General features: G+C 41.7%; 1 protein-coding gene across 1 annotated transcript in view; it reads left to right on the plus strand.

The window, feature by feature from the left end:
• Positions 1-13,814: 13,814 nt before the first annotated feature.
• LOC112580382 overlaps positions 13,815-19,515 on the plus strand; it is a 51,847-nt gene continuing 46,146 nt past the window's right edge. Inside the window, exon 1 of the mRNA XM_045163211.1 lies at positions 13,815-14,036. Within this exon, the coding sequence (XP_045019146.1) occupies positions 14,022-14,036 (15 nt within the window). The 5' untranslated portion in view covers positions 13,815-14,021. The remainder of the gene's footprint in view (positions 14,037-19,515) is intronic.

Here is a 19,515-nt window from a genome sequence, read left to right on the forward strand (position 1 = left end):
CTTCCCTGGTGGCTCAGTGGTGAAGAATCTGCATGTAGTGCAGGAGATGAAGGTTCAGCCCCTGGGTTGAGAAGATCCCTTGGAGAAGGAAAAGGCAACCCACTCTGGTATCCTTGCCTGGGAAATCCATGGACAGAGGAGTCTGGCAGGCTACAGTCTGTGGTGTCACAAAGAGCTGGACATGACTGAGCAACTAAACAACAGCATAGTAGCCATTATTAAGGAATCATCAAACCCAGTTTCTTTCCAGGTGCAACTTTTTGTAAAAAAAATTGGGGTATAAATGACATCAATATTACATTAGTTTCAGGTGTACAACATAGTGCTCTGGTATTTGTATATATTGGGAACAGTGTGTTAGTTGCTCAGACATGTCCTGCTCTTTGCAATCTCATGGGCTATAGGCCTCCAGACTCTCTCCATATGATTCCCCAGGCAAGAATACTGGAATGACTAACTATTCCCTTTTCCAGGGGATCTTCCCAACCCAGAGATCAAACCTTCATCTCACACGTTGCAGGAGGATTCTTTACTGTCTGAGCCACCAGGGAAGCCTATATATTGGAAAATGACCACCATAATAAGTTTAGTTAATATCGATCACCATGCATACTTAACAATGTTTTCTTGAGAAGAGGCAAAACTTGAGCAAGGAACTATTTGTTATATAGAAGTAGACATAACATACTTTAATATAATCCTAATGTTAGGAATGGATTAGGAGGACACAAACAAGGAAGCCATTTTATCAGGGTGATCCATGAAGATGTATACAAGCATACTAAGAAAAAATAAACTTTTGTTGTTCAGTCTCTAGGTCGTATCCGACTGCGACCCCATGGACTGTAGCCCACCAGGCTCCTCTGTCCATGGGATTTCCCAGCCAAGAATACTGGAGCGGATTGCCATTTGCTTCTCCAGGGGTTTTCTTGACCAAGGGATTGAACCTGTGTCTCCTGCATTGGCAGGCTGATTCTTTACCACTGGTATCTATTAAATGAATAACAGGAATGAACTTGGGTTGGGACAGTAACTGAAGAGACTCTGCAGTGTCCAGTTCTAGCTAAAAAGTGCTATAAGAAAATGCAGCCCTTGTTTTGCCAGCTCTTCTGACTTTGGGGGACAATCCAGAAATATAGCTTTTTTTCCGTGTGTGATAGCCCTTGATTTTTTAAATGGCAGCTGAGGGGTTTTTTGTTTTTGTTTTTTAGAACATGGTGTGGACCAAAGAAGATACATTGACTCTCCAAGTAGCAAGTGACTCATAGGTTACTTCTGTTCTGGACACTAGAACAGTGACTGCAAAAGGCTCACAAGAGGAGTTTTTTATAGTGCAAATCTCTTAGCCCCAAGGAAATTTAGTGGAGGGAGGGCAAGGGAATAGTAAAATACAAGATAATTTACCCATCATTTCTTAGATGTGGAAAATATTTCAAGAGATAAAGCTGATAAGCTCCAGATGGAAAGATTTATTAAGGACTTGATTCAGTCCCATATTTTCCACATGCAGTTTTTTTTATTCTTGCCATCATGTCAGTTAAAAAATAGGATATATTTTATACATTGTTATCCTATTCTATACACACACACACACACACACACACACACACACAATTAAAAATAAAGAGTTAACCTATTCAGAAGAAAAATAGCCAGGTCATCACTATTTTGCACTAGCTTAGCAAATATGTCACTAGAATTTTGTATTGTGTTTTAGACCAAGAGTCAGCAAACTTTATGTAAAGAGCCAGAAAGTAAATATTTTACCCTTTGTAGGTCATACTGTTTCTGTTGCAACTACTCATCTCTGCCACTATAGTGTGGAAGCCTATTAAATTTTCTTAAGAAATTCTGAAGTTTAAAAGTGTCCCATAATTTAGCTTTGTTTAGGGTTAGGTTGAAGGCTTTCCCAGTGGCTCAGTGGTAAAGAATCTGCCTGCAATGCAGGAGACAGTAGACATGGGTTCAATCCCTGGGTCAGGAAGATCCCCCTGGAGGAGGAAATGGCAACCCACTCCAGTATTCTTGCCTGGAAAATCCCATGGACAGAGGAGGCTGGAGGGCAAGAGTCCAAAGGATCCCAAAGAGTCGGCCACAACACCCACCCCAACATTAGGTTGCTGCTAAGTCACTTCAGCTGTGTCCAACTCTGTGCGACCCCATAGACAGCAGCCCACCAGGCTCCCCTGTCCCTGGGATTCTCCAGGCAAGAACACTAGAGTGGGTTGCCATTTCCTTCTCCAATGCATGAAAGTGAAAAGTGAAAGTGAAGTTGCTCAGTCGTGTCCTACTCTTAGCAACCCCATGGACTGTGGCCTACCAGGCTCCTCCGCCCATGGGATTTTCCAGGCAAGAGTACTGGAGTGGGGTGCCATTGCCTTCTCCAAAGGTTAGGTTAGTGTTTTGCAATAAGTCTTTCCTGTGCTTCAATTTTCACACTCAACAAGCAGCTTCCTACATTTGGATGGTACCATTCTGTGGAAGGGAAATCCATATGTCCAAAGTTACTACAGCTCTGTCCTTTCATGCCCCACTCTCCTTTTTTCTTAGGTCCCACGTTAGAGGACAAAACATTGAGCTACTTTATTTTTACCAGGCATGAAGAAGTAAAATATTTCATAATCAATTTGAGATAAGTTAGAGTGAGCAACATACATGCAGATGGAAGAATTATAGTAAAGATGAGGCTATTTTGTTCTAATGTTTTGCATTATGCTAAAATGAGAACTGGGGCTTGCTTCTTGGTAGCTCAGTGGTAAAGAATCTTCCTGCCAAGCAGGAGACTCAGGTTTGATCTCTGGGTCGGGAACATCCCCTGGAGAAGGAAATGGCAACCCACTCAGTATTCCTGCCTGGGAAATCCCATGGACAGAGGAGCCTGAGGCTACAATCCAAAAGTTAGCCAAAAGTCTGACACAACTGAGTGACTAAACAACAACAAAAAAAATGAAAAGTAAGTGAAATTTTATATTCTTTAGTGTGCGTATTTTAAGTCATTTATTGAGTTCCTCTTCTATTAGTAAAATTACAGAAGTAATGCATTTGCACCAAAACCAATGAAACAATGCCAATAAAAAAAAAAAAACTTAGTATCTCTGCTTCTCTCCATTCCTCACTCCCTCCTGTGTCCATTTCCTTCTGAGTTATGTCTGCACCTCATGTATCTCCCCCATATATTTCTTCACGCTTAAACGTTAACACAAATTATTTTAGTATATTTTTTGCCCAAAAAGTGGATGATACTTTATGTATACATTTCTCTGTAATTTTCTTTTTTACATTCAGCTGTACATTTTGGATTTTCTTTTGAGTCAGTAAATGATGACTGAACTTAGTTGTTTTAATGGTTGTAGTATATTCCACAGTCTGCTTGTACTGATACCCATTCAACTACAGTATTTTCCCAGTTGTGATATTTCAGATTGTCTCTTCTTTTCCATTTAAAATTAGTGCTGCAATAAACAGTCACATGTTATATTCTTGTCTATTTATTTTATTTCTATAAAGTAGGTTTCCCAAAAATATTTCCAAATATGTTTCTTAGAAAAGTATTACTTATAGAAAATTTCAGAGGGCAAGAGGATAAAGGAAAAAAGTGAAGTTTTTCATATATGTTTTATGTACACACACAGTGGACATGAGTTTGAGCAAACTCTGGGAGACAGTGAAGGACAGGGAAGCCTGGCATGCTGCAGTCTCCATGGGGTCGCAAAGAGTCAGACACGGCTTAGCGACTAAACACACACACACACACACACACACACACACACACACAGATTTAATTGATCCATCTGGATTGATTATATGGTATGACATAGTATGTCACCTTTGTTTACATGCAGAAATAAAACCAGTTATACCAGAAACAATTATTCAACTATCCATCTTCTGAATTAAAATACTATCTATCATATGTTAAATGCTCATAACCTCAGATCTGTTTACCAGCAACCTTTGATTTAGAAATATTATTTGTAAATAAAAATACATATATATAAACACATAGTTTTTATTTGAAAATACAAATATTTCTTCATTGGAATTTAGAAATTTTTTAAATCCAGTAAAAAATATCACTGGGATTATTAAGTTTAAATACAGAGTATGCCTGAGACTTCCCTGGTGGTCTAGTCACTAAGACTCTGTGCTCCCAATGCATAAGACCTGGGTTCAATCCCTGGTCAGGGAACTAGATCCCACGTACTGCAACTAAAGGTCCCTTGTGCTACAACTAAGACCTGGTGCAGCCAAATAAATAAATACAGATATCCCAAACCAGTGCACAACTGACACTGAATGGATATTCATTAATATATGTATGTCTTGAAATTTCTTTGACAGCTGTTCATCCTTCTCTAATATTTTTATAATGTACATAAAATATATATTCCTTAAAATATGCTAGTAATATCTGAAAGTCTGACATTTTAAAATTTTATTTATTTTTATTTATTTTTGGCTGTTCTGGGTCTTTGCTGTTGCACGTGGGCTTTCTCTAGTTGCAGCAAGTAGGGGCTACTCATTAGTTGTGGTGCTTGGATTTCTCACTGTGATGACTTCACTTATTGAGGAGAACATGTTCTAGAGTGCAGGTTTAATAGTTGTGGTGCACAGGCTTAATTGCTCTGAGGCATGTGGAATCTTTCCAGATCAGGGATCAAACCTGGCTCTCCTGCACTGGCAAGCAGATTCTTAACCACTGGACCACCAGGGAAGTCCAAGTCTTGACATATTTTATTCAGGTATTGATTATAAAGTGTTAGATTCTTTTGACCTTCTATAATGTGCAGATAAAGTATATAGCCATCTCATACTATTACACCTTTTTATTTTCTTATTTTATGTAGACCTGATCATGGTGGATTTTGAGCAGGACTTTTTAACCAGATTTTCCCATTATTACAGATTGAAGAGTTGGATTTTGAGGATTATTTCTGCTTCCTGTTTTCATCCCAGTGCTTGTGTGTTATAAAAGAAAGATTTGTTACCTTGGTGAAATCTGTTAAAGCACATAAATTGCCTCCCTTTATTTGACTCTGAATTTCTCATATTTCCTGGGGCAGGCTGTGATTCCCTATGCAGAGAGACCCTGCAGACCCATTCCTTTGCTGGTATATGTCCCAGTATCTAGGGTTTGAATGAAGTATTAGAATGTGCATTTTAACTCCTAATTCAGGCTGCCACTTTCAAATAAAGCATTACCAACAAAAGTGCTGTATTACTCAGTCTGTCCAGAAATCAGGAGGAGAAAGTTATAGTCAATTCTCACCCACAAAAAATTTTTCCATAGCCATATTTGTTTTATTTCTATAATGTTAATGGAAACATACCATTTACAGTAAATATGTTCTACATTTTATTAACTGGAATAGATAAGGAATTCATTCAGATGACATTGAGTTGCTCATGGAAAATCTTAGAATGCTGAAGAACAGAGATACAGAGCCAGAAGCAAAATGCTCCAAATGATAACACAGAACTTGTGTAGTGAGGTCGCCACTGGTGCTGCTGTATACAGAATCCTCAGCGTACACCACTGACACCATGGATGCTGGGCTCTGGGTGTTTCTGCTACTGCCACCTGGGTACCGCAGGTTCCCCATCACCCAGATAGAATTTTCACAGCCCTTGTTCCTCTGTACCAACAGCTTGCTGTTTTGAGGGGGATGTGTTTAAATGCCGAATCCTAGGTTCCTTCCCTGTGCATTGGCTGCTGTGGAGGCTGAGACACATTTTCAGTTTGTGACAAAGCCCCTACTTCTTAAAGATGGATGTTTCTCATTAGAGCAAGTGTGCACATGAACTGGGCAGCCAAACAAGTGGCCAGTGTTTACAAGTTGGCATCCTGTTAATCATGCATAGTTCTTCCCACAGCTGAAAAGGAAAACTTCACTTAATATAGCCATTTCCCATTCAACCGAAAATGTGCTGGGTAAAGTCTCTACCGCCTATGTATCTGTCAGGATCTCTTTGTAGACATTCTGTAAATTTTGTGGAAGTTGTAACAACTTACATAGAGGAAAAAGAGTAAAAAAGAAGTGTAATCATAATATATTGTTGTTGTTCGGTCGCTAAGTCTTGTTGAACTCTTTTGCGACTCCTCCTTGCACTGTAGCCCATGTAGCTCCTCTGCCCATGGGATTTCCCAGGGGAAAATACTGGAGTAGGTAACCATTTCCTTCTCCAGGGGATCTCCCTGACCCATGGATCTAACCCAAGTCTCCTGCACTGGCAGGTGGATTCTTTACTGCCGAGCCTCCACAATTATGTGCTGTGCTTAGTTGCTCAGTCATGTCCGACTCTTTGTGACCCCATGGACTGTAGCCCACAGGCTCCTCTGTCCGTGGGGCTTCTCCAGGCAAGAATACTGGAGTGGGTTGCCATGCCCTCCTCCAAGGGCTCTTCCCAACCCAGGGATCAAGCCCAGGTTTCCCGTGTTGCAGGCAGATTCTTTACCAGCTGAGCTACCAGGGAAGCTCTCCCCACAGTTATAATAGATAGCTATATATAAATTAGATAGATGCTCCAGTCTTCTCTGTAAATGATAGTTGTGACACATTCCCTTTTAAAAAATGTATTTATTTAATTATTTATTCGGCTGCGCCAGGTCTTAGGATCTTCGATCTTTGTTGCAGCATGCAGGATCTTTTGTTGTGGCAGGTGAACTTAGTTGTGGCATGTAGGATCTAGTTCCCTGACCAAGGATGGAACCCAGTCCCCCTGCATTGGGACTGAGGAGTCTTAGCCACTGGACCACCAGGAAAATTCCCACACCCAAACCTTCCTTAAAGGATCTGAATCCTTATTGATTATTACAGTCTTCTATTAACTTTTACTACCGGAAACAATAGAAGTAGGAGTTGACCCAGGGGAATCTTTGGGTTCTATCCATGTTCCACTTGGAAATTTCAAATCTGTCTTTCCCTTCAGACCCAGGATCAACCAGCCTGGCAAACACCAACCTACACCCTTCTTCCTTTCCCACCCCTGCCTTTGGTCTGTTTTCCAGGGTCATGAGAGCTCTAAATAGCCAAGTTATAGTCTTACTTTGGGCTTGCTTGGCGCTCTGTGGTAAAGAATCTGCTTGCCAGTGCAGGAGACACGGGTCTGAACCCTGGGTCGAAAAGATCCCCTGGAGAAGGAAATGGCAACCCACTCCAGTATTCTTGCCTGGGAAATCCCATGGACAGAGGACCCTGGCAGGCTACAGTCCATGGGGTTGCAAAAGAGTCAGACACAACGTAGTGATTAAACAATAGCAACAAGTCCCACTTTGCATTGTATTGGAATCACTGTTGTGTCCACTGGTGAAAGTATTTCCTCATGTATTCTCTACATTATCCTTAGACAATGTTTTGATATTAGGTTTGACTTTCAGAATATGCTGAGATTTGATTGTAATTTATGGTCTGGATATTAGAGGAGGGGAGCATGCAAAAAAATAACACTCTTGCGAGATAACTACATCAGACAAACAGGTACCTCTAATAATGCATCTTGTCTTAAAGTTTAGGTTGTCTGCTAGTAGTATAGTTACATGAACTTTCATGTTTATTGTTTGCACGATACATTTAAATTTTTTGTGCCCTTAAGTTACAGATGTGTTTATAAACACAATATAGTTGCATTTTTTTAATTCAATGTCACTTTGTCTTTTTTTTAATGTATTTATTTTTAATGGAAGGAGAATTGCTTTACAGAATCTTATTGTTTTCTGTCAAACATCAAAGTGATCTTTGTCTTTTAAATAGAGTATTAGATCCAGTTTATTCAGTATAATTACTGATATATTTATCTTTAAATCTGCCATCTTAACGTTGTTCTTTTCTGTTTATCTTGCTGATTCTATATTCTTTTTTTCTCTTTGTTTTCTTCATGATTTTAAAAATTATCATTGTTTTTTATCTCTATTATTAGAAATTCTATGTACTATTTCTGTACTTTAAGGGCTACTTAAGAAAATAACATGAATACTTCAACCTGTCAAAGTCTAAAACCATTCATACCTTTATTCATTCATGTGACAACAGACCATACATAGAGTACTTTAGCTACATTTATCTACCCATATCCCAATGTAGATTATTGCTGTCTTGCATTTTATTATCTTTTTTTAACCTTCTAGACAACAGTTTTTTATAGTCAATGTTCATCTACATTTGCCCCTGTAATTCCTAAATTGCTTTTCATTCATTCTTGTTTCTCAGCACTACCATCTGGGATCATTTCCCCTATATCTCATTATTATTTTATTTCAGCCATCATTCCACTCTCCTAACTTCCATTGCTGCTGTGAAAAGTCAGCTATTAGTCTATTGGCTAATATGAATGCAATTTATCTTTTTGTTTGCTTTTTTTAAAAAAGATTTTCTCATTGTCTTTGATTTTACACAGTTTTTCCATAATAGATCTAGGTTAGACAATTTGAGTTGGTGGATTAAAGACTGTCATCATCTTTGGAAACTGTTCATTCATTGTTTCTTCTAATTTTGAAATTTAATTGCAACTCCAGTTCTATCTGTTCTTGTTGTTCAGTCCCTCAGTCACATCCAACTCTTTGGGACCCCATGGACTATAGCACTCCTGGCTCCCCATCCTTCTGTCTCCCGGAGTTTGCTCAAGTTCATGTCCATTGACTCTGTGATGTTATCTAACCATCTCATCCTCTGTCGCCCGCTTCTCCTTTTGCCCTCAGTCTTTCCCAGAATCAGAGTTCTTCCCAATGAGTCAGCTGCTGTTCACATCAGGTAGCCAAAGTATTGGAGCTTCAGCATCAGTCCTTCCAGTGAATATTCAGGGTTGATTTCCTTTAGGATTGACTGGTTTGATCTCCTTGCAGTTCGAGGGATTCTCAAGAGTCTTCTCCAGAACCACAGTTCAAAAGCATCAGTTCTTTGATGCTCAGCCTTCTTTATGGTCCAGCTCTCACAACTGTACATGACTACTGGAAAAACCACAGCTTTGACTATAAGGACCTTTGGCAGCAAAGTAATGTCTCTGCTTTTTAATACACTGTTTGGGTTTGTCATAGCTTTCCTTCTAAGGAGCAAGTGTCTTTTAATTTCATGGCCACAGTCACTGTCCACAGTGATTCTGGAGCTCAAGAAAATAAAATCTGTCACAGCTTCCACTTTTTCCCATTCTATTTGTATGAAGTGATAGGACCGGATGCCATGATCTTAGTTTTTTGAATATTGAGTTTTAAGCTAGCTTTTCCCACTTTCTTCTTTTACGGCTCTCTAGTTCCTCTTCACTTTCTGCCATTAGAGTGGTATCATCTGCATATCTGAGGTTGTTGATATTTCTCCTGGGCCACACCTTGGCCACCTGATGTGAAGAGCTGACTCATTGGAAAAGACCCCGCTTTGGGAAAGATTGAGGGCAGGAGAAGGGAACGGCCAAGGATGAGATGGTTAGATGGAATCACCAATTCAATGGACATGAATTTGAGCAAACTCTGGGAGATACTGGAGAACAGGGAAGCCTGGTGTGCTGCAGTCATGGAGTCACAAAAAGTTGGACATGACTTAGTGACTAAACAACATATGATATATACATATACACATATATGTTCACACACACACACACACACATAATGGCTTTCTGACTCTTATGATTCCATTCTTGTGTTTTTTCCTCAGGGAGGAACTTTCTCCTGGAAAAAAAATTTGGGCTGTCTACTTTGAGAGCTCTCACAGACAGGACTTCATGAGCCCCTTCGGAGCTTCCTTCATGGACCACTTGCACTTCACTCCCATTGGTGCAGGCAAAGCTCCATCCTGTTTCAGTTTTTGTTGTCAGCTTGGGCCACTGTGCTTTCCAGTGAATATCTGCTTTGGTGTTCTCTTGTTTTCATATTGCTTCAGATGTCCGGTTATTTCTCTTGGCTTCCTTCTTCACAGATGCACAGATTCACCATACAGGTATTGCAATGATTTTTTTTCCCACTTGCTTTTTAAAAAATATTTATTTATTTATTTATTTTTGGTAGTTTTAGCCTTGAGGAATCTTCATTGCAACTTGTAGGCTTAGTTTCCCCATGGCATGTGAGATCTAGTTCCATGACCAGAGATTGGACCCTGCATTGGAAGTTAAATTGTCAACCACTGTACCACCAAGGAAGTCCCTCCCACCTGCTCTTTTTGGGGGTTCATAAGGGTACCATTTGTATTAGTTTGCTAGGGCTGTCATAACAAATTACCACAGACTGGGTGGCTTAAGCAACAGAAATTTATTTTCTCACAGTTCTGGTTGCTAATAGGCCAAGATCAAGATGTCAGCAAGTGTTTCCTGCCTCTCTCCTTGGTTTGCAGATGGCCACCTTCTCACTGTGTCCTCACATGGCCTTTTTTGTGCCAGCACTTCCCTAGTGTTTCTCAGAGCACTTTGTACTCAGAATCCATCTGCTCATGGCAACAATGATGATGGAGAATAAGTGTAATATTGTGATTTGTAATAAATATATGTTTGGTCTTCTTCCTGTTTCTGGTACAGATCTCTAAAACCGTTGGAATATCCTGTAATGAGGGTGATCAAGACATCTCTTGCTGTGTTAATGAGGTAACTTATGGACTACACCTAAGGCTGGAGGCTGGTTTCCAGAGCCAACCATGTGATTAGAGGGCTGGAACTTTCAGTCCCACAACCCTGACCTCCAGGGAGGGGAGGAGGGCTGGAAGTTGGATCAATCACCAGTGGCGAATGACTTAATCAACCATGCCCATGTAATGAGACTTCCATAAAAACCCAAAAGGATGGGGTTCAGAGAGCTTCCAATTGTGTGAAAATGTAGAAACTCAGGGATAGTAGTGGGCAAGAACATTTGGGAGTTCAGCGAGGGCATGTAAACTCTGCCCTTTCCCTATGCCTTGCCCTGTTCATCTCTTCCACCTGGCTGTTCGAGTTATATCATTTTATAATAAACCAGTAATCCAGTAAGTAAAATGTTCCTATGAGTTTTGTTAGCCCCTCTAGTAAGTGAACCAAACCCAGGGAGCGGGTTGCTGGAACCTCCAATCTATAACTAGTTGGTCCAAGGCACAGGTGATAACCTGGACTTGCAACTGGCATCTGAAGTTGGGGGTTTCCCTGGTGGCTCAATGGTTAAGAATGCACCTGCCAATGCAGGAGATTTGGATATGATCTCTGGGTCAGGAAGATCCCCTGGAGAAGGAAATGGGAACCCACTCCAGTATTCTTGCCTAGAAATCTCATGGACAGAGGAGCCTGGTGGACCACAGTCCATGGGGTCACAAAAGAGTCACAGACACAAAGTTGGGGGTGGGGAGGTATAGGACTGAGTCCTTAACCTCTGAAATCTGACACTATCTCCAGGTACACAGAGTCAGAATTCAGTCAAATTGCAGACACCCACCTGGTGTCTGAAAACCGCTTGGTGGTGTGGGGAACTCAACCCACACATACACCCAGACATTGGAATTGGGAGCAGAACTCCTTAGTAAGCAAATATAAGGTTGGACTGGGCAATCTATACCTAAGGAGTGATCAGTGCCTCCCTCCCTAGACACCTACCGACCTGGGAAGCTCATTTTCTGTTGGGGATTTTTTTCCCCGGGACTTGGAAGCGACGAACCTGAAAGAATGACACTTGGACAGTCTCCTGCAAGGACTGACAAGTTTATTTCTGCAGTCAAGCTTTTTTATAGAAGCAGGAACAAAGAGCTTAAAGTATACGGCCAGCAGAGCGCATGCGGAGTTAACACATAATCAGTAAAAACATTTCAAGGACAGTGCGCTCTAAATGACTCATGGGCTTATCCCATAACCCGCTCTCACAAGTAACATCCCTATTTATTATTAACTCTTGGCGCCGAGCATAACCAAAGGCAGGAGATGTTTTTCTGTCCGCAGTGCAAAGCCGAGTACTTCTGGCCCTTCGCCATTTTCCCAAGGACTTTCTCCTTTTACGGCTATTTTGCACTACGCTTCCCAACAATCTTCCAGTGTCATATCTTTTTGCCTTTTCATACTGTTCATGGGGTTCTCAAAGCAAGAATACCAAAGTGGTTTGCCATCCCCTTCTTCAGTGGACCACATTTTGTCAGAACTCTCCACCATGACCCATCCATCTTGGGTGGTCCTGCATGGTATGGCTTGGCTTATAGTTTCATTGAGTTACACAAGGCTGTGATCCATGTGATCATTTTGGTTAGTTTTCTGTGATTGTGGTTTTCTTTCTGGAGGCCATGGATTGTAGTTCTTACTTTTTCTGTCTGCCCTCTGATGGATAAGGATAACAAAGAAGCCTGGTGTGCTGTAGTCCATGGGGTCGCAGAGTCAGACACGACTTAGCTACTGAACAACAACTCCCTGGATAAGGACCCAGAAACCACACAGGCTTTAAGCCCTCACCCCAGTAGAAGTGCATTTGAGAATGCATACAAGCTGCCAGCACGTCTTTTGTAATTACTCATCCACCCACCTATTGCCCTGCTTTGGAAAACTTATTCCCTGGGTACCTTTTTTCCACCAATGCAAGTGACACAGTGAGTGTCAAGGCTCTTTAAAGAAGAGAGGCTCTGCTAGCTGGTCACCATCAGGCAAGGCAAACATTAAGCCTAAGGAAAAAAATCAGAGACTGATTTCAAAGAAAACTCAGTATTGCCCGATAAACTGTGTTAAAATATTACCCCACCAATGGCTAGCCTTCATGTCATGAAGATGTGTTCATTTTAACAATGTCACTATCTTCCCTAACTGCAGGTGATAGGTGACATGAGAGAAGGCAATAAAATGAACTTAAAGGAAGACACCATACTATAGAAAATCCTCATCAAAACCAAATATTGTAAATGTGTTTGAAGCAGAGTTCACAGTCTTGTAAAACAAACTTATTAGCTGGCATCCTCCTATAAAATGGAGCTTTCCTTTTTCACTCCTTTTTCTCTTGCTTATGGATTTTTATATATTTGCTGGGTTATAATTAATTACAGAATTTATTGATGGCACAGGAAAAGAATTATTTCAAGTTACCTTTTAAACACTCTGTGTAAGCGGGATATACTGTAAAATAGGTAATGCTTATTTGCATTTTTCTCCCTAATAAACCTGATTAAATATAAAATAATTTCCCAGAAAAATCCTTCAGTGAAGCTGATGCTCCTTTAAGATGTGACATTTATTTCAGAGTTGAGAAGAATGAGGCTGTTGGTCACATCCAATCATGCAGACAGCCACCTCCTCACAATCCTGCAAGAACATACCAGAAGCACACACACTGACCACATAATCAGGCATGTCGTTTCTCAGACACACATTGAATGACTCACATCCACGGTCTGTAAACAACGCCCAAGAGAAACAAATCTATCAAAACAGAGTCACATTACAGACACGTTCACAGAAATGCAACCTCAGGCACTCTCACAGTAAGTCCCACTATCTCACAGGTCCCCACAGTCTTAGTCCCACACCACTCGACACAATTCCAGTCCTAAAATCTTCTTTAAGCCGCATTCCAATCCCCGCAGTCGCTCCATCTCAAACACAAGTTACATTCAGTGAAAAAATCGCATCCAGAACTACTCCAAAGATAGATACACAAGCGCGGTCCTCGGTCACAGACCTCCTTGGTTTGCCCCACGGAAATTTCTATTTATGCACGCACATCATCCCCCTTTATTGTGCCAGTCGTTCGTCCCCGCCCAGCTCCAAGCCCTGCCGCGACTTCCTCAGGACAAAGAGCTGAGAACCCCACCCTCGCTGGGTACCGACCGGCTCTCCGGCTCCTACGACACGACACCTCGCACTCAAATCAGCTCACTCACTGAGGCTCCGCCCTCTGGGGGCTCCACCGCGCCTGCGCACTCAGTGCGTGCTGTCGGAGCTCCCAACAACCCCTGCGCGCGGCCCGTTAGGCCCCGGGGCTGTGAACTGACCTGAGCTGTCTCGCCCTCTCTTCCCCTAGCATCACCGTGAGAGGGGTTCGGCATCCCAGGTGACCAGTTCTGGCTCAGAACGTTTGTTCCGGCCATCGGTAGGAAAGCCGTTGCGGCCCGGGAATGAGGATAGGGAAGGTAAGCGCTGCAGCACCTCGAAGTGTCTGAAACCCTGCACCTCAAGCCGCGAGTGTGCGTGAGAACCGCGGTGGTATAACGGTGTGCTGATGTTTGTGGGCGTGACTGAACCGGGGTGTGTCATCGGGACTGTGTGCAGTTGTGAGGCCGGAACTAGTGGATTTGCGTTTGTGTGACTTAATCGGGTTCAGAGCCTCTTGTGTGACCGGAGGTTGAGGTGGACTGTGTGACTCCGACCCCAGAGTCACAGCTGAAATTTTCTATCAGCCTTAGAGTAATGGCCCCCCCATTCAGATATCTGAGATCCAGAGAAAAGACTCCCAGCGAAAAGGCTTGAACCAGTCTTGGGATAAGAACGTTAGAACTGAACGTGCCCCCAGGTTGGCTCCTGGGAGTATCCCCACCACACTACATCATCGGGCGGGCGCGCGCAGACACACTCACACGCACACACCCACATACCCCGCCGCACTGCATCCTCGGGCGGGCGCGCCCGGACGGACACTCACTCACTCACCCACCCACCTACGCTTTCGCAGACAGCTCCAAACCTTCCAACTGTAGGTTTCAGAACTGCGGAATTCCTCTCCGAAGTTCGATTCCAGTCCAGCACAGCCGTGACCCTGGCTTTTCTCTAATCCTAGGAAGGGTCAGTACTTTTACGCTTGGCTGAGAGGGTAAAGCGTCTGTTTGCAATGCAGGAGACCCGGGTTCGATCCCTGGGTTGGGAAGAGACCCTGGAGAAGGAAATGGCAACCCACTCCAGTATTTTTGCCTGGAAAATCCCATGGACCGCGGAGCCTGGTAGGCTACCGTCCATGGGGTCGCAAAGAGAGTCGGACACGATTGAGCGACTTCACTTCACTCCGGGCATGGTGGGTGGTGGGTGGTGGGTGGTGGGTGGTGGGTGGTGGGGACATATGTGGTCATGGCTTGCCCTATTCATCCTGGATGAGCTGGGCTCTGAAAAAGGCCTGTCTTAAGATTCCCTTCTTCCTCCATCTTGTCAAACTAAGAAAAGGGCTGTGTTGAGGAGGAGAAACGAATTGCTGTTGCCCACCTAGAAGTCAAGGTCGAGGCTAGTGGGTGTTTCCTTTTGTTCTGTGAGATGCATTTTTATTTTTTAGGACCTGGGAACATTTGATTCCTTCTCCTCAGTATGATCTGTACCTTAACTTGATATCCCGTCCCTAGTGCCTATAGGTGCTCCCCTAGTTACTCAGACTGTAAAGGGTCTGCCTACAATGCAGGAGACCCAGGTTCATTCACTGGGCCGGGAAGATTCCCTGGAGAAGTGAAAGGCAACCCACTCCAGTATTCTTGCCTGGGCAGTCACATGGACAGAGGAGCCTGGTAGGGCTACAGTCCACGGGGTCGTGAAGATCGGACACAACTGAGTGACTAACTCTTTCAGTGCCTGTGTGCATATATCCATGTGGCAGATACTTCCCCTTGTGAGAATTTACACGTTTTAGGATTGTGGAGACATCCATGTTTTCTAAAACTGTTACTTAAGAAAAATAACATTCTTAAAACTAGTTCTAAACTTTACTGATACTCCAAGAAAAAGCAGTTGTGAAAAGTCTCAAAAAAATTTACTAGTAAGGAAAAAAAGGGTATTCTGGTATTAAATTATTAAAGATAATTTATCAAAAAATTTAAATTGTAATGAAAAGTATTAAAGATTATTTTATTTAATAAATAGAATGGACATGTCATGTTTTTCATTTTATTCATTGTTTATAATAAGCCATTTTAAGTTCTTTATTATATTAACAGTTAACAACAACCCTATAAGATAGATACTGTTATTATTCTCCAGTTTGTCTGTGAGGAAGCAGAGGCACTGAAAATTAACATGTCCAAAGCCTCCTTCCTGGTTGATAACTGTCAGAGATTAGATTCGCATCCTGGATCCAGCCACTAAAACCTGTGAGAGTCAGTCACCTCCCAACATTGTACATGTTCTGTTTAGTCTGCTTAATGTACTTGGCAGTTTATCATGGATAACTTTCTTCATTAACTAATATGAACCAGTATCATTATTATTAATAATTGTATAGTATGCCATCATATAGTGGAACATAATGTATTTAGCTTGTTGACTATTGTTTGGTATTCTTTTTATTATAAATTATTCTTTGAAGAACTTCCTTGCATATATTTCGTTGTGTGTTTCTGAGCTGCCTATTCTATTCCATCAACCTATATGTCTAGTTTTTTGGGGGGGTGCCAATATCATATTGTTTTGATTAGTATTGCTTTGTAATATAGTTTAAAATCAAGAAGCATGATACCTCCAGCTTTGTTTTTTCTCATGATTGCTTTGGCAGTTTTGGGGCTTTTGTTGTTACATGTAGATTTTAGGGTTGTTTGTTCTTGTTCCACAGAATAGTCCAGTGGAATTTTGATAAGAGGTTGCATTTAGTCTATAGATTATTCTGGGTAGTATGGACATTTTAACAATGTTCTTATAATCTGTGAGCATAGAATATCTTTTTATTTGTGTCATCTTCAGTTTCTTTTATCAGTGTCTTAGAGTTTTTAGTGTATAGGTCTCTAACCTCCATGGTTAAATATATTCCTAGTTATTTTATCTTTTCATAAAATTATAAATGTGATTATTTCTTAGTTTCTCTTTCTTATAGTTCATTATTAGTAGATATACACAACAGATTTTTTTTAATTTATTTATTTTTGACTATGCTGGGTCTTCACTGCTGTGTTCAGGCTTTCTCTAGTTGTGGCAAGTGGGGGCTACTCTCTAGTTGTAGTACATGGGCTTACTGCAGTGATTTCTCTTGTTGTGGAACATGGGCATGTGGGCTTTGGCAGGTGTGGCACACAGGCTTAGTTGCCCCATGGCAAGTGCAATCTTCCCGGACCAGGAATTGAACCACCCCTGCATTGGCAGGTGGATTCTTAACCACTGGACCACCAAGGAAGTCTCACAACTGACTTTTATATGTTAATTTTGTAGCCTGCAGCTTTACTGAATTCTTTTATTAGTTCTAGAAGTTTTTGGTAGCGTCTTTACGATTTTCTATATATAATATTTTGTTGGCAAATAGAGGTAGTTTTATTCTTCCTTTCCAATTTGGATGCCTTTATTTCATTTCCTTGTGAAAATTCTTGATACATATATATGCTATTATCTAACTGCTGAGAAAATGAATCCAGACCTTTTCACCCTAGGTTGTAAGAAAGAGAATGACAAATGAAGTCATACAGGAAGCAATGTAGATGATTCTGATTGAAAATAGTGATGAGCCCAGTGGATTCTGAAAGTTATTGTTCTGATAGCAGGCAGGCAGGGCTGCCAGTGCAGTAGTTTGTCAATTGGAAAAGACCCTGATGCTGGGAAAGATTGAAGGCGGGAGAAGGGGACGACAGAGGATGAGATGGTTGGATGGCATCACCGACATGATGGACGTGAGTTTTAGTGGGCTCTGGGAGTTGGTGATGGACAGGGAAACCTGGTGTGCTGCGGTCCGTGGGGTTACAAAGTGTTGGATATGACTGAGCGACTGAACTGAACTGAATGGCTGCTAGAGATGATCCTAAGAATTTCTCTCTTTGTATCTATTTAAGCAGATTTGTGAAACTTTGGAAGAGATTCTGGTTTAGATGATGTGGTCCCTTGAAATGTACAAGTTGGGATTAGATTTGTCCATACTCCCTCAAATCTCCCTCTGTGTGTGTGTGTGTGTGTGTGTGTGTGATGGGGAGGTCCAGAGAAGAAAAAGAATGTATTAAATTGAGTCATTTTGAGAGTTCTGAGGCCTATCTTATCTCATGGCCTCCTTTTTCTCCCCTCCCCTTAGCTCTGGCCTCTGTGAACTCGGCTTCTCCAGGGAAGTAAACCCCAAAGAGGACTGACCAGTTCTTGAATTTCTAAACCATGGCCCATGTAAGTTGCGGTTTCTTTCACCTTGTGGAAATTAAGGTCCTATGAACTTTTATTTATCCTGAAACTTCTTACTTATCAGAGCCCCATCTAAGGACCCATTTCCTCCAAATCCAATGAGAGATAAGGCCAAATAAATAGGACAGTGCCCTTCTTGTGAGTCCTCTTTTTTCCAGTTATTGTTCACGTATTCATAGAACAAATCATTCAGCATCTCTCTTTTTTTAAAGTATTATTTCTTTGGCTGCGCTGGGTCTTAGTTGTAGCACATGAGACCTTTAGTTGCAGCATGTGGGATCTAATTCTCTGACCAGGGATCAAACCCAGGCCCCCTGCATGGGAGCATGGAGTCTAAGCTACTGGACCACTAGGGAAGTCCCTCAGCATCTCTTATATGTGCTCAGTCTTCTGCTAAAAACTGCAATGAAGCAGAAATGAAGTCCCCTTAAGGAGATGTTTGGCCATCTCTTTTGAGTAGTTGAGAGAGCATGGGCTGATTTGATTGCTCATAGGAAAACTAAATTTTTCCAAACTTGAGTTTTGTAATTAGGTAAGATTTGCTATTGGTTGACCTTAGCGCCTAGGGTTTCCCTGATGGCTCAGCGGTAAAGAATCTGCCTGCAATTCAGTCCCTGGGTCAGGAAGATCCCCTGAAGGAGGAAATGGCAACCCACTCCAGTATTCTTATTTGGGAAAATCCCATGGACAGAGGAGTCTGGTGGGCTACAGTCCAAAGGATCGCAGAGTCAGACACAAATGAGTGACTGAGCATGCACATATGACCTCAGCTTCAGTATATGCTGAGATCTCCTCTTGTTTTGTGTAGCTTTTAGGACTAGGTAGGGTTATGGTTGGGTCTAGTATGCAGAGACATCAAGTATCTTCTCTGGAAATCCCTAAGAGCTGTACATCATTTGTATTAGAACAGGATGAGCTAGTCTAGAATGACATCTTTGTATTTCTGGATTATTGGTATCCAGAATCTACATTATCCTCTAACTTAGAAACATGGAATGCATACAATGAGGGATAGAAAATGACAGAAAAGAAGATCATGCAGGCACATGCAGGCCTCAATTCCCCCTCAGAATTGAGGAGGACCTTAAAAATTTTGCATAGACAAAAATATTGGAGTATATAATAATTAGGTCTCACATATCCATTGCATATAACCAATTTTAAGTTCATTAAAGAATTTGTCATAACTGGGTAAATGCATATGATCTGATTCAATGATGACCTTGGAGGAAATTCTTTAATTGTATTCAGATCCTTTTCTAACTAGAATGACCAGGAAAACTTAAAAAAAAATCTGTTCTCGGGGCTTCCCTGGTGGTCCATTGGTTAAGAATCTGTCTTGCAACGCAGGGGACACTGGTTTGATCCCTGGTCTTGGAAGAACCCACATGCCGTAGGGCAGCAAAGCCAGTGCACCACAACTACTGAGCCCATGTGCTGTAAAGCCCATTCTCTGCAACAAGAGAAGCCACCACAAAGAGATGCCCTTGCACTACAACTAGAAAAAGCCCATGTGCAGTACTGAAGACCCAGTGTAGCCAAAAATAAATACAT

Source organism: Bubalus bubalis, chromosome 18, assembly GCF_019923935.1.
Source record: "Bubalus bubalis isolate 160015118507 breed Murrah chromosome 18, NDDB_SH_1, whole genome shotgun sequence".
In the NCBI taxonomy this organism is placed as follows: Eukaryota; Metazoa; Chordata; class Mammalia; order Artiodactyla; family Bovidae; genus Bubalus; species Bubalus bubalis.